This window comes from Montipora capricornis, chromosome 14, assembly GCF_036669925.1.
Source record: "Montipora capricornis isolate CH-2021 chromosome 14, ASM3666992v2, whole genome shotgun sequence".
NCBI classification, from domain to species: Eukaryota; Metazoa; Cnidaria; class Anthozoa; order Scleractinia; family Acroporidae; genus Montipora; species Montipora capricornis.
The window spans coordinates 41,104,367-41,120,547 of NC_090896.1; the positions used below are offsets into that span (position 1 = coordinate 41,104,367).

The window sequence follows — 16,181 nt, forward strand, 5'->3', positions numbered from 1 at the left end:
ATGGTGTTCCAATTTTCAAGTCCTCTAAATACTCTTTATGGCCTCTTTTCCTCGCAATTAACGAACTACCATATTCGCAACGCTTCCGTAGAGACAACATGTTGTTAGCAGGCTTATGGTTCGGACCAGACAAGCCTTTCATGTTGACATTCATGAAACCGTTTCACACTATTTTCCAACAGTTAGAGACGGACGGTATCAGCATCCTAAACCCCAACAGTGAGGAGATTACTGTCCGTGCACTTTTGCTTTGTGGAACATGCGATCTTCCTGCTAGATGTTTGGTATGCAACAGCATACAATTTAATGGATTCTATGGTTGTTTACGTTGTCGACAAGCCGGGAAATCCCTAAGAACTCAAAAGGGTGGCCATGTGCATGTTTATCCTTTTATCGCGGAAGACCCCTGCGGCCCAGTTAGAACTAAACATGAAGTAATGAGGGACGCTCAACGAGATGTGCAACAAAAATCGCCTGTCAATGGTATCAAAGGACCGAGCTGGTTTGCAGCCCTGAATTACCATGACATTATCCTAGGAACAGCTGTGGACTACATGCATTGTGCCTTAGAAGGTGTAATGAAACTCTTGTTAGAGCTGTGGTTTACCTCACGGGAAAGCCAAGAAGAGCCTTTCAACATTTCAAAGCATGTTGAAGACGTAGACAGACGCATTGGTGAAATAAAGCCTCGCAATCGCATTTCGAGATGCCCTCGTTCTATTGAGGGGCACAGAAAGTACTGGAAAGCGAACGAGCTGAGAGCATTTTTATTTTTCTACGGAGCCATGGTATTAAGAGGTATTCTGCCGGACGTTTATTACGAACACTTCATGCTATTTAGCGAAGCCATATTTACATTGTCTCGCAACTGTCACGCAATCTCAAATAGAACACGCAGAAAGGTTGTTAATGCACTTTTGTCTCAAGTTTCCCAAACTATACAGTGAACGTTATCAAACCGCAAATCTTCATTCCCTTCTGCATATGGCTGAGGACGTTAGAAACCTTGGACCATTGTGGACTCATTCCACATTCCCTTTTGAAAGTCTAAATGGAGAACTTCTTAAGTTATTCCATGGAACGCAGAGTATTGTTTTTCAAATAGTTAGCGCAGTGAATATTAACAGATCTCTTCCAACTCTGTCCAAAACACTTGTAGAAGGAACAGATCCTCATCGCTTTTATTGCAAACTAACATCGTCAAGTCACCCTTTAAATGAAAAGGAAATCGCACCAAATACGTTTGCTGTTGGCAAAGTGACAACCAAGCAGGTTTCTAGGGATGTATTTGAGGCCCTTTCCAATCTCTTAGGAGTCATACCAGAGACCACAACATGCAGATTTTTTTTTCGTCTTAAAATTGGCAACGGAATGTATCACTCGTTAGGTTATGAAAGAGTTCAAAGTCGAAATAGCTATACTGTCCAGTATGAAGTGACAAATAGTAAGGGAAGAGTTCAAAACTTTGGAGTAATACGCGAATATTTACAATATCAGACACCCTGTAGTGGCTCACCCGATTGCGTTACAAACTGTGTTTGTCCATTTTACAATATAGCAATACTACAAACCCTGGAAAAAATTAATAGAACCATTATTGAAGACAAAATCACGGGGGGAACAGGTAGTCACGTAACGATTACTTCCAGGGCAGAAAGTGGGGCATGTGTAGCAATACACATTGATAAAATTATTCAGAAATGTATTTTCATGGAAACCAGCGATTTTCCAGACATTGCATTTGTCGCTATTTTTCCAAACATGATTGAGAAGGACTAGTTGTATGACACCTTTTTGCACGTTATTTATAAAACAAGCTCCCTGCTGGTTAAGGAAAAGTAACAATAAATACGGAAAGAAATGTCTAGTTTTGTCTCAGATTGTTTTAGCATTTAATTTTTAGCATTGAACGACGATGAAAAAAAATAATAATAAAATAAAACAAATAGACGATGCAGCCACTTTGAAAACAAAATAATTATTATTCAAGAAGGATCTATCCTGAATTGGTATCACCCAACTAGTGGACTAATGCAAATGCTGCATTTTGATTGGCTACGCTACTAGAGGACTATTGGTAGTAGTCCTCGAGTAGCGAAAAGAGTGACACAACTTGCATTTGCTAACTTTATCATTGCTTTTTCTGTCCGACTAGTTGGCAGGGTGATACTAAAACAATTAGACCCTTCGCCCTCAAGGGCCACGGGTCAATAGCTATTGACCGGTAACCCTTGCAGGCTACGGGTCTAATTGTTAATTAATCTAGCCTACGTGTTGCCGTACTCAGTAGGCCCTCGGTCTCACAGTTTTGCCACTGATTATGGAGCATCGCATTCTCAACACCAGCGATTCATAGTGCAGCACGCGAGCTAGCACGCGCAATTTTTGAAAACACATTCCACGGTAGTCATTGTGTCTTCTTCGACACATTTTGATTAGTTTCCAACGTTCCCCGAAGCTCTGCGTTCTTATGAAATGAATATGCGATATGCCTTCCATTGGATGAAAGCTTAATTGTCACGATCGGCGATCAACTGAGCGAAGTACACTCGGGAGTACAAGCAATTTTTCGGGATTTGGTGGCGATGCAAGGCACGCAAGGTAATAAATTATTTCAAAAGATGTTCCAGTATAGCTCTGTGATGGACTTTTGCGTAAGAAATCTTCAACATTGAAATCCCAGATGCGCGGGTTTTTATGTTTTCGTCGCTTGAGTTTATCTGCAGTGTTGTGCAGCGATGTTGCAACCTTCAAGTGTCGCGAGAAGCTTCAGGTTTGCGCAGTTAACTCTTGCAGCCTTTAAGCAGCAACTTCCAGCGCTGCTTTAGCGATGCTTAAACGTGATAAAAAATTGCAGCGCTTTCGCAGCGCGTGTTGTTTGCCAATGGCTTCATGAGCGACTCGTAAGCAATGCTTTAGCGACGCTTGAGCGCTGTGCAACCAAAAAAGAGAACTTGTGAAGCGCTGCAGCAGCGCTGTGTTGTTCGTACGGGATTTAGTTACTGTACACGACACGGTTTGCTTGCACACTTCATAATATTTCCAGTTCATTTAACTTAAAACTCGCACTCCAGAAACTAAAATGGTATGTTTCCAGAGAGATCAATTGTACAACAATAAAAGAAACTTTGCGAGTCCATCTTACTGTTCGTAGTCCATCAAAAAATTAACAGCCAAACGTATCATGATTTTACTGCGCGCAATTCTAGAAGTACACTGCAACTGAAGATATTACCCGAAAAAATCACCAAAGAAACCTTCATGGGCAAACACGTTAAAGGAATAATGTATTTTCAAATCGTCCAACGACAAAATGCTAGGTTATCTCAATTACAAATAAAGCTTAAAAGATTCCATATTCACCGGCGTTTGGCGCAATATACCCTGTAGTCGTCGAAAACATTCCCAATGCTTTAAATGTGTTTTTCTCAAATTAAAGCCAACGGTAACTTTCGAATTCGTTTATAATATTCCTCCCATGGTAATTAACTCTGGTCAAAACAAAATAGCGTGAATCTGCCATCCACGCGTGTATTGGTGTAATGGAAGTAAATTTGATTGGCCGACGAAGGACATGTCAATCAATCAAAAAAAGTGGGCGGAAGGAATTTCGAAGAGGAATTTGGTCAGCCTTTATTTTTCGTTTCGCCAACTCGACGTACCACGCGAAACTAAAATAGAGCCTGATCGCAGGTTAAGGCTGTGTTGGTATACTTTGTACCCTTACTATCATTGTTGTCGAAATTCAACATGGTTATTGACATCATTTTCATTAGAGCGGTTTTCAATTGAGTGTTGATAAGTGATTAGCAAATTGCTTTCAATTGGTTTTACATTACTTCACTCAGGAATTGGTTCAAAGTTCTCGTGCCATTTTTTCAACCAATCAGAGGGAAACCAAAACCAATCGTGGCTTGCTCGTTACATTTTCCCGCGCTTTGTGTCGGTTATGTGTAATTACTTCATTAAGTTTTGAATGTTTTACTGGATTGTCTCCCTCCTTTTTTATTGGCCAAAGCAATTACTTTCAAATTGGTTTTGGTTTTTATGAAACTGGATTGAAACTACATGTACAATGTAGCTCTATTATCTTGTTATGCTGTAGCACCATAAGAGAACTTGAAGAATAATAACAACAATCTTTACTTCTAAATGTGCAAACCTGTACAATAATCATGCACTATTTTAAAAGAAATTCTTCAAATCCACAAGGTGCAGACAAACAGCTTTTCTTCCTAAATACATACATGTAACTGTTGATCCCCTACGCAATTTCATCTATTATCAACCATGGTGTACCATGGTTCCTTTTCCATAAATAATAATAATCATTTATTGTATTGCAATACAACACGTGATTGTATGTAAATGTATACATAAATGTGGCAATAGGCCACATTAAAAACAAAAAAAAATGACACTCAGTTTCCTTTGGGACTTTGAATTACCCCAGGTGAGAGAAAATAAAAACAATGCTTATGGAAAATTTTGGAGGGGAAACAAAGAGTATTATGGTATTTTTGAATGTCGCACATTTAACCCATTGACACCTCAAATGCCCTAAGACGCACCCACAGCATGGGGAATTTATAATTTGCATCAAAACCGACATTCTTTAATTAGTTCAAAGTGATTGTATTTCACCGCTCACCCATTACATGAAACACCAGGAGAGTCAAAATTAACGGTGATGTCCAGTCAAAAAGGTGTTCCCGTCAATCTCCATTAGGTGCGCATTAAGGGGAGCCTCCATCTCCACTTATTCCTTGAGTCAACCCTTTCCCAAGTAAATTTATTTTTAGGAACAGGTTTCCTGAGTGATGCTGAGAACGCTTTGTTTTGATTGGCTTTTATAACAGTGGGCACTCTGAATCTCCCAAGTGAGGTGTTCTGGATTAATTAAAAATAAATCTTCTAGGGAAAGGGTTGGCTCCTATAGGCCAAGTATGGGAGATATAGGCAGAGAAATGACTCATTAAAATGAAAGGAAATATTTCAAATCTGTGTGGCATTCAATTTTTAAATAAGAGCCGCCCTCAAATAAGCGCCTCCCTCATTCAAAAAGTGCCGCACTTGGGGCCCAAAACTTAAATAAGAGCCGCTGCACTTATTAAGTAAGCAGTCAAAAACTATGTCGCCTCCGCAAGTCAGTCAAACTATGACCTCTCCGCTAAACCATTGACCCCTGGAAGTGACACTTGACAGATTTTACTCTGTCTAACACCAGAAGATTTTACCCCTCAACTGGTGGCATCCTAGGGTGCTTGAGGAGTGCATGAATGGGTTAATCTAGTCAAAAACTCCATCTATGACACCTCCCTTAACGCATTGACCCCTGGGAATGAGACTTAACAGATTTTACTCTGTCTAACACCAGACGATTTTACTCGTCAACTGGTGGCATCCTAGGGTGCTCGAGGAGTGCATGAATGGGTTAACCTAGTCAAAAACTCCATCTATGTCCCCTCCCTTAACCCAGTGACCCATTGACCCCTGGGAGTAGCACCAGACGATTTTACTCGTCAACTGGGGTGCCTGAGGAGTCATTGAGTAACATTTAAATAATAAAACAAATAGATTATGAGGAGTTCAATACCTTGTATGCTCTTGTGACAGTCATATGAAGTTTTCCCAAAGTCTCCATGTAGTCATCCTTTAATATTTTTAAAGACACAGGATGTACACATTTAAAAGCAAGGACTGCTCCTTGCTGTTTACCATAAAATATTCCTACATGTAGTACAACATAGAGTACTAGGTGGCAGCTGGATTGAGTAGAGTAGGCCATTGTATCAACAAAGAGCAGTGTCTAGGAGTGTGTGTGTGTGGGGGTGGGGTGCCATTTCTTAAAAGCCACACGCAACATGTCCAAATCAATGACATTGAGATCACTGTCATTAATCATAAGTTTGAAATAATCTGTCGTTAATTACTTCAATTTAGGGAAAGTACGGTAGCCGATGCTTTTCATCGTCAGTCAGTAGTCATGTACTTATTAAACCACCGATACAGTAGCTTGTACTGCAAGGTAATTCTAAACAAAAAAAATCCATGGTACTCTAACAAAAGCTAAGATGAAGCTAGTAGATCTAGCAGATGAGGTACATTGTACAGTTGCAATCAAACTGCATGAAGATTCTTTCTCATTTGCACAAATTCCATTTGCTGGGTTTGATGCTGCACCTTGTGAGTCCATGACAATTTTTGACCACTGTGACAATAAATATCATTACAGTTGATAAATTCTATACCTGTGCATCTATGACAAAGACCAGAGCTCCACAGTGTTCAAAAAGCACTTCTGAATCAAAGGCAGGATCAAAGAAATCAATCTGACCAGGAAAATCCCATATCTGGAAACCACAATATTATTATAATAGTACATGTAAATTCTTAAACAGATGAAATTTTAAATACAGGTAGTCAAGCAAAAGTGAAGCACTACAGCATGTACTTTTGCCACCTGTTGTTGTTAAAATCATACAGAAAGTACTACATGTAGACCACAACAGTTACTGCATGGATCAACCGTGTACATGTGCAAAATGGGGTATTTACATGTACATGCAAAAGTGTCTGGCCCTAGTTGAATACAAGTTGTCTTCCTCGTAAACAAAGGCGTTGAAGACACTCTCAAGGACCTGGTCACAGAACAGGATCTTGGTCTTACCCATGCGTAAAACTTCAAGGCATTCACTGTCTACGTTCCTTGTTTCACTGGTGTACATTCAAAGGTCAATAGGTTTTCTCTGTTTTTCCCATTACCGGTAGTTTGGGCGAGTTATACTTTTTTGGTCACTTAAAATTAAATGCAGTTGCGTTTCATGCAAGCAAACTGTGTTTAATGCAGGGCATCATTCTGATAAAGTGTGATAAAAAAATTGTACAGGAAAATGGAAATTATGCAGTATTGCATGGCTGATTATGTGGCAAATCATGCAATTTTTTTTAGTTAATTTGTACAATGTAGCTGTTATTATTGGTTCTAGGGTTGAAAACTGTCTTTTGTACTGATAAAAATACATTTTGCACACAGTGAAACAATAGACAGACTTAATACCTGTAACTCTTAATTAGTCGACAACTATATGACAGGAGGAGCAAAACAAAATTAATGATCTTCTTGTGCATGGAACGTACCTTCGGGCTAGTTTTTTGCTCGTTTTCATGCTGCAATTTTACTTGGCAGACAAGCATGGGTTGTTCCATTTTTTAACTGCACTCCCCCCCCCCCTAAAGATGAAGGGTTTTTGCAATGGGGGCTTGGATTTTTTCGTCAACGAAGCCAACAAAATTTGGACCCCTCTGACATTTTTTTCAAAGGTGCTGACAAAATATCAAACAATCGGATTTCATTTTTCAAAGGGTTCTGATAAAAAATTGATGGTACCGATTTCTGCCATCCTTAATAGGCGGGGGCGGGGATAAAAAATGGAATGACCCCACGCTTCTTTTCCGAGGCAACAGCAGCCGATTTCACTTAAAAGTTATCTATTTCGATAAATTTGTCACTTAAAGAGAAATAAAGTAACTTCACCGTGTACTGTAAGTTTCAAGCCAAAATTCCCTGTGAAAAGTTGCATGGAATTTATTGACGATTCTGAATGGCTAACATCACAACTCATTGTTTTTGTTCTGCACCGATATTTTGATGACTTTCAAAAATAGCAGACCACTCACTGACAGGTAGAATCCATGGTAACTACTGTACTTACCACATGGTGAGGCTACAAAGCCTTTCAGGTACTGTCATGTTACGAACAATTTGAGGACATAAAATTCCGTTTTTTTCAGAGATAAATTGAAATGAAGTTGTGTTAATTAAAGCTCTAAAAAACAAACTATTACGAACTTTTAGCATTTTTGTCACCTATTCTGCTTCAATAATGCGGATTATGCGGCATGGTGCGGATATTAGTGAGTTATGCGATAGGATGTAATCTGGGGTCAATTATGTGGGATCGCACCATCGCGTAGTACACTGTATTAAAGGCCCTTGTAAGGAGTGTAACAGTACCAACCCCTAAACTCTACTGTCATAATTTATAAACATTTTGTTCTTAAAATTTGTTCTCTAGTTTCAAACATTGGTCATAAACAAGTGAGCGATTGAAGATTCACAATCATAACACATTAATTTTGTCCATTAAAAACCTCTTCGAAGTAAATGTACATGTACATGTACATGGACAGAAGACAATAATAATGGACAGAAGACAGAAGACAATAATAATTAACAATGACACCGTAGCCCGCAAGGGTACGGGTCAATAGCCCATGAGGTGAAGCCAAATGGGCTATTGCCCCGTGGCCCTTGAGGGCGAAGGGTCTACGGGTAATCGTTTTAGTATCACCTATTAAACTAGTCGGACAGAAAAGGCAATAACAAAGTTAGCAAATGCAAGTTGAAGAAATATTTATTTGAGAATAAAACAAAAGAAAGCGTCACGCTTTTCGCTACTCAAGGACTATTACAAATAGTCCTCTAGTAGCGTAGCCAATCAAAATGCAGGATTTGCATTAGTCCACTGGTTGGTTGATACTAATAATATTATTATTGTCGTTTCAGGTGTTAATGAACAATGCTAAAATTCACTTTGGCCTCACCTGAAACTGTACAAATGAGCTATTTGAAATATCTTTTACAATAGTTAAGGACAAAGTGCAAAGTTGTCACCTACAATTTCTTTTTTACATGTAGGGCTATTGATTTTCCCACCCTATTGTGAATTTCAACTCAACAGTATACCGGTAACTCACAATAATAATTACTGTTAAACTAAAAATTATCTGCTTTCCTAAGGAAGTGCTCTCTCTTGCTTCCCATGCAATTTATAAATTAGTGATAGTTCTTATTTTTGTTGCTGTGCTGAAGTCATAAAGAAGTCATCCACAAACCAGTGGTGCAAGTGGGATATACACGTATGATTTATTGAGGACACTGAAGAATTAATTTATTGACCTTAAATCTCTCTTGAATGTGACTTGCTCAGATTTCCAACATAACAAAAAACACATATTACATCAATATGTACAACCTACTACACAGCTCGTACAACCTACTACACAGATCTTATACAAGGAAACAGTGATGACTCACGTAAGCTCTTCAAATGTGCAAAATCGCTGTTTAATCAAGAAGCCGACCTGACCTTCCCAGGCTATAATGATAAAACAAAACTAGCCAATGACATCGGGAAGTTTTTTGCACAGAAGATTGAGCACATTCGCACTGCACTTGATACAGCTGCCTCAAACCTTTGTCCAACAGCGACAGAACCACTATACACATCATGTCCTACTCAGTTGACTTCCTTCACAGAACTGAGTGAAGAAGACGTCAAGGGCCTAATTGGGAGATCAAGCAAGAAGACCTGCAGTTTAGACCCCATGCCCACCTCCTTGGTGGTCGAAAGTCTAGCTGTACTCCTGCCAGTCATTACTCGGATGTTAAATCTTTCTCTTCAAAATGGCAACTTCCCTGATACCTGGAAGCTAGCAGATGTTCGACCTAGACCAAAGATTGTTGCTGAAGCACTCTTCCCTAACGTGCGACCAATCAGCAATCTTCAATTTGCTTCAAAACTGACTGAGCGGGCAGTGTTCTGTCAAATCCACGATCATCTTACCATAAACAGACTCTACCCTAAGGCACAATCTGCTTATCGTGAACATCATAGTACAGAAACTGCCCTGTTGCGAGTCAAAAATGATATCCTACTCAACATGAACCAGCAGCCTGTCACATTACTCGTGCTTCTTGACCTTAGCGCAGCATTTGACACTGTCGATCACACCATATTGCTGGACCCTCTGTCCTCTGACTTTGGCATATCAGGGCAAGCCTACTCTTGGTTCGACTACTATCTTCGCAACAGATTTCAGTCTATCTCCATCAACGGCAAGACATCGACCAAGTTCCATACAAAGTACGGCGTCCCACAGGGTTCCTGTCTTGGGCCTCTTTTGTTTGTTCTCTATACAAGTAGACTGTTCAAAATCATCGAACATCACCTTCCTGATGTGCATACCTATGCGGATGATACACAACTGTATGTATCATTCAGCGCAGACTCAGGCTTTGAGCAGTCAGCAGCATTAGAGGCCATGCAAAGTTGTATTGTGGATATAAGGAAATGGATGCTCCAAGACAGATTAAAGCTAAACGATGACAAGACCGAGTTTATCGCAATTGGCACCAGAAAACAACTTGCCAAAGTCAACGTAGATTCCTTACAGGTTGGAGAGAGCATAGTTACAGCAGCCAGCAAAGTAAGAAATCTAGGCTGCTGGTTCGATGACCAACTCAAGATGGACACGCACTTTAGTGAATGCGTTTGTTACCAGTCGATTAGATTTCTGCAACAGCCTGCTCTATGGGTTGAAAGGTAACCAACTACAAAAACTTCAGCGCGTCCAGAACGCGGCCGCCCGTGTCATTTGTAACATCAGCCGCTATGAGCATATTTCACCTTCGTTATACAATCTCCACTGGCTGCCTGTCAGCTACCAAATCCAGTTTAAGATATTATTGCTTGTATATAAAACTCTTAATGGCCTTGCATCCCTATACCTATCAGAACTCATAGAACTGAAAAAGCCTGGGAGATATAACCTGAGAACCAACTCGGACACACTCTTATTGAAGTATCCTGCGTTCAAGAGTCTTACCACTCTTGGTGACCGCTCATTTACATGTGCGGCACCAAAACTCTGGAACAGTCTCCCCAAGGCAATACGAAATGCGAACAATGTAAACACCTTTAAGCGCCTGCTGAAAACGCATCTTTTCCGCGATGCATTCAGCTGCTATGAGAAACAGTAACTATGCGACTCATTTTTATTTATATATAGATTATCTTTTGTAAATAGGTTTTGTAAATAAGTGTAATGAGCTTTATATATTATAACAACTTGTAATTAAGGTATATTAAGTTTCTCTCGATATTGTAATTTTTTCTTTCGATATTGTAATGCGCCTGTGAGCATCTCTCAATGTAACAGGCGCACTATAAGTAATAAATTATTATTATTATTATTATTATTATTATTATTATTATTATTATTATTATTATTATTATTATCATTATTATCAATCAGTGGATGACATATATCAAGGGATATTTCTTTACAAAAATGAAGCACTAATTTATTACCATTCCCCTAAGAGCTTTTTAGGATTACCAGTAACAAATTTACAGTGTTGTTTGGGTGACTTTAACCACACTGCTTGTTGTACATGTACATTCTACAAGGAAAGAGGAAAGTAACAGATATCCCCATCCCATATAATACTGCCACACCAGTGGGGACTAATTGTCACCTACTCTTTTCAATTCTTAGTTTATGGGTTCTTACATGTAATACAGTGGTTATACATGTATGTGCGCCCCTCCACAACCATTTTTCATTTTTGAAACTAAAATTTAGGTGGACGTCAATCAAATGTTTCCATGACAATAGTCCTGTTCTCTTGGCAGCAGTTGAATTCGTCATGGAAACATATATTGACGTCCACCTAAATTTCCCTTTCAAAATATGAAAAATCGTTGTTGAGGGGCGCGACTGTGGCCAGATAACCGCTGTAATATCCAGCCCCTTTTATTCAAAAAATAGTTTGGACTTGGCCTAATATTCCTCCATATTTTTCAAGACTTAGAAAAGTATTAAAAAACAAAAAAAACAAAAACAAAAACAAAAACAAAATGCAGCACTACCAAGTGCGTAATGTTGCACTTCCTTTTTAGTATTCTAATCAAGCTACATACACATGTACAGTATCTGATTCACAGTGGCATTATACAGCTGTAGTGTTGGAGCTGTCGTTGTGTCGTTTCCTTGGACAACAAAAGTTTGCTTTATACTCTCTCTCTCTCCACCCAAGTGTATCAAATGGGTACCACAGCATGTAACCCTGCAATATACAGGCATCCCATCCAAGGGGGAATTAAGCAATACTCTCACTTTCACTTTATGCTACAGAACCTAGGAAATGCTTAGGCCACATGAACCCAAGTGGCTCTTGTGTGACTTCCCCTGTCGCATAAAAACTTGCAACTGAATTTCTTTCCCTTTGCGACTGAAATCAAATTTGCTTGACTTTTGTTTTGTTAAACCACAAAATTGTGACTAAATGTTTGTATCTTGTCACAAAATTAAGACTGGATTTTTTATTTTATTTTGAGCCCATTTAGTAGCATTTTGCAGTTGATTCAGTGCAATTTTAAAGATACAAATTTAATTTGTGTACATGTTCATAAAATTAACTGGCACTAAAAGGATACCATCTTTAACTATTTTATTTGTACTTTCTAAAAAGAGAGTTTCATTTGGTGACATCTTGTGGAAAACCACTTTCTGAATTGAGGACTTTCCACTCCTAGGGACAATTAAAAAAATAACAACAGATAATTAAATGCTGGGATAAATAACTTCATTGCTTGCATGGCAAAAGCTCAGTCTTACAAGATACTTGACAAACCTTCGAAGACCCAGTAACAGAATTCTTGGTCTGGTATCACTGCTCGCCAACTCATCTTGATCTTCATGCCCATAACTAACAAAGCAAGAATCAGAGGAGACAACTAAGTCAATCTAATGAGACTCACTAGGCCTGCAGTCCCAGGTGAAGTTATGTGATACACAATTATATTACTCTGCAGTAATAACCAGGACAAAACTTGAACACATGTAAATCCAGATAGCCTACCTTGGGTATAATAATTAACAATTAGACCCATAGCCCACAAGGGCTACTTGTCAATAGCCCATGAGGCGAAGCTGAATGGGTTATTGACCTGTGGCCCTTGAGGGCGAAGGGTCTAAATTGTTTTAGTATCACCCAACTAGTCGGACAGAAAGGGCAATTAATAAAGTTAGCAAATGCAAGTTAAAGAAATATTGATTAGGGAATAAAACGAAAAAAAAGGATCATGCTTTTCGCTTCTCAAGGACAATTACTAATAGTCCTCTAGTGGCGTAGCTAATCAAAATGCAGGATTTGCATTAGTCCACTAGTTGGGTGATACTAAATAAAATTAATTCCTTAAGTACTCAGTGAAAACCTACGTATAAGAACCTAAAATTTAAGAACCTGTTAGGATAAAATTTTCATTTTAAACCCCCTTTTCATAAGAACCTATTTAGCCTAACATTTTCAATAGGTTCAGATTCTTTTACAAATAAAAATGATGGAACAGATGAAAATACAGGCTGTATAGAAAAAAAAAGAATTTTACTCTTGGTGAACCATCTGTAAACTGTATTCTAGAAAATAATTTAATACAGCACTATACCTATTCCATATTACATATTATATACCCTGCAGTACAGCACTATACCTACAATGTATTCCATATTACATATGCCCTGTAGTACATGTACATTGTAATTATTAGTACCGATCGCTATCATCAAATTACAATCATGTAAGAACCTAAACTCCCACTAAATACCATTTCTATTAGAACCTACATGTACTTAAGTTGAAAAAAAATCAGGTTCTTATACGCCGGTTTTTGTCAGGATAAAACAGATTAACAAGCAACAAGTTTAACTCAAGTTTCTTTCTGTTGTTTTAGTCACTGTCTGGTTTAGTCCCAGTCTTGGTTGGCATGACACACTTTCCAGCGAGAAATTTCCCGGAGCAAATCTTATCCAAGACCCCACATACCAGAACAGTTTTGAATGTTACATGCTGAGTTTTGTCCGGCTAATGTTCCAGTTTTTTCCCAGGTTAAGGGGGTGGGGGCATTTACAATGACTGGTGCATAATATTATTAGATGAAGCATTAATTATTTTTTCTTCAAGGGCAAGGCATTTTACTGCACCTGTACAAAATGTTAACTCATCTTTGAACGTTTTGCTGCAGATGTTACTATAGAAGTAAATGTTATATTAACTAACCAATCGCTGCTCAGAATAGTGGGGTTCAGGGATGGCGCAGTGGTGTCAGAGCACTCGCCTCCCACCAATGTGGCCCGGGTGTGATTCCCAGTGTCGGTGTCACATGTGGGTTGAGCTTTGTCGGTTCTCTACTCTGCAGTGACGAGAGGTTTTCTCCAGGTACTCTCCTCAAGCTCAAAAACCAACTTGATTTGCGTTAAATGTTAATTTCAGTTTACAGTGTCCGCAATTATTGCTATAGCGCTAGAACGACTACACACTAATAAAGTACCTTTTCTTTCCGTTACTTTATGCACAATTGTTGCATTGTATAATTTCATCATCACAAAATAAATTGAGAATTTTACAGGTTACAGTTTTTACTGCATCAAGGAATTAGAAGCAAGAAGCAAGAACACCCCTTAACACTCAAAAACCTATAAGCACAATATCGCAACCGTCTAGCTAGATACAGTAAATGAACCACGTAATTGACAAGAAACTCTCCTACCCAAAATCTTTCGGGAACGACCCTACAACGCTGTAACTTCCAAAGTTTTCGTCGTCTTCAAATGACGATTTCACACATACAAACCAAAAGAGGCAAACAAGGTTAAAAAAAAAAAAGGAAAGTGTCAAACACTTACTGCATATAATTTCAAAACAATAATGATTAGGATTTCTACCGTCATATTGGAGAAACGGACGAAATGAACGCACAGGCAAACGCAGGTCATGTGACAATCAGTCAGTTGGCACAACTTCCGGCGACGATGACCGATGTAGCAATCTGTAGCAATGCGAGGATTTCACGAGGTATAATTCGGTTTCTGCGGGCGGTGTTTTTCGGTTTGTGGGCGCTGGACATGTGGAACTAGGCATATTTCAACGTTTTCACGGTATTTTTTCACGACTTTTTTTTTCCTGTTGGAACTATTGTTATAGCATTACCACTGCAATGAGAAATGCCTGAATAGGAAGCAAGGAAGGGTAAAAACGCTTAGGTACGACGTGTATCGAGCTCGTGTATCGCGGATCATGGCGTGACGCCTCGCGTGAAGAACACTCGTTCCAACTTCCGCTCAAAATGAGATTTCCGAGAAACACTTCGTCTTCTGGGAACACTAGGGACTTTAAGATCTGCGACGCGACGGTAACGAAAACGTCATTTAAAAGTGCAAATTCAGGTTTATTAATCTTTTTCGTCGTTATGTCGGCTTGTCTAACTTCTAAAAACTAGTGTAACTCCCCAGGAACTGAATTAGGAGGTGCGGTATTGAATCTACGACAGAAAATTCAAATTCGCTGCCTTTTGTTCACGTTCTCCGTAAAAGTTGAGAATTGGTCATTTCACGTCGTAGATTTGCCGAAAACGTGAAAGAAATGTACAAAAATGAAAATTGCACGTGCAGAGCGTGCAAAGCTACTACCATTTGCGTTCAACCGTGAAGCATGAACGTTTTTTCGGGCATGTTTACTGGGTTGCCTATGGGCAAACCCAGTCGAGGTCTACGTTTAGTTTGTTTGTTTTCTTTTTTTTTTTTTTTTTCCGTGTCGGTAAAAGTTTTGCCTGTCACTCCCCTGGTAAGTAGTGTCTTTGTGTATAGAGCCTTCTGCGCGTATTTTCTTAGGATCGAGAGGGTAGTGGAACTGCGTAGATTTCTCTTGTGGACACAGTAGAATCATTAACTTAGCCTGCAATGGCGTCGAAAGTCATGCAACGCGAATGGCGTTTTAGTGGATCCTTAAACAAAATATACCCTTATGGAGCTCAATAATGGAAAGTCAGTTGGATAAACTAGGCATGAATCTCAAAAGCGACGAGTACTGGACTTCGACGACAATCTATCGCCCGTCGAGACGAAATCAAAGTGAGCAGTATTTACCTGAAGTACATGGTAATTTGACACAATTGAGTTTCTTGTCTTCACGCACGCAATCAAATAGGAAGAGGTTTTCGCCTCTAAGAGCAAATATGTTGTTTGTTTCAATAAAATTTTCGCTGGAAAAGGATTCTGTGGTATTTTCTGCCTTTGTGAATTATAATATCCTGTTGTGTATTGAATTTTCGAGCTTAAGGTTCAAATGTGATATGGGAGAAGTTTTTTAGTATTGCTCTGTAAGCAGGAAGGGTTCACAGGCCTGTTGGAAGCGTGCTTGATTTTCAACAAAATGAGGCCCAAAATCAGTGAAAACTTGTGACGCAGATGAATAATAAAGTAGCTGCTATTTCCAAAATGATGGAATTACCTGGTGATAAATGACGTTGTACGCGTCTTGGAGAGTAAATTTTGAC

The 16,181-nt window shown here is 39.1% G+C and overlaps 1 protein-coding gene across 1 annotated transcript in view; it reads right to left on the bottom strand.

Moving 5' to 3' along the window:
- LOC138031987 (ras-related GTP-binding protein C-like) overlaps positions 1-16,181 on the bottom strand; it is a 35,835-nt gene that overhangs the window by 14,839 nt on the left and 4,815 nt on the right. Inside the window, exons 2-7 of the mRNA XM_068879575.1 lie at positions 14,397-14,531; positions 12,482-12,556; positions 12,285-12,379; positions 8,608-8,639; positions 6,252-6,353; positions 5,597-5,653 (exon numbers count right to left, since the gene is read on the bottom strand). Coding sequence (XP_068735676.1) covers positions 5,597-5,653; positions 6,252-6,353; positions 8,608-8,639; positions 12,285-12,379; positions 12,482-12,556; positions 14,397-14,531 — 496 coding nt within the window. The remainder of the gene's footprint in view (positions 1-5,596; positions 5,654-6,251; positions 6,354-8,607; positions 8,640-12,284; positions 12,380-12,481; positions 12,557-14,396; positions 14,532-16,181) is intronic.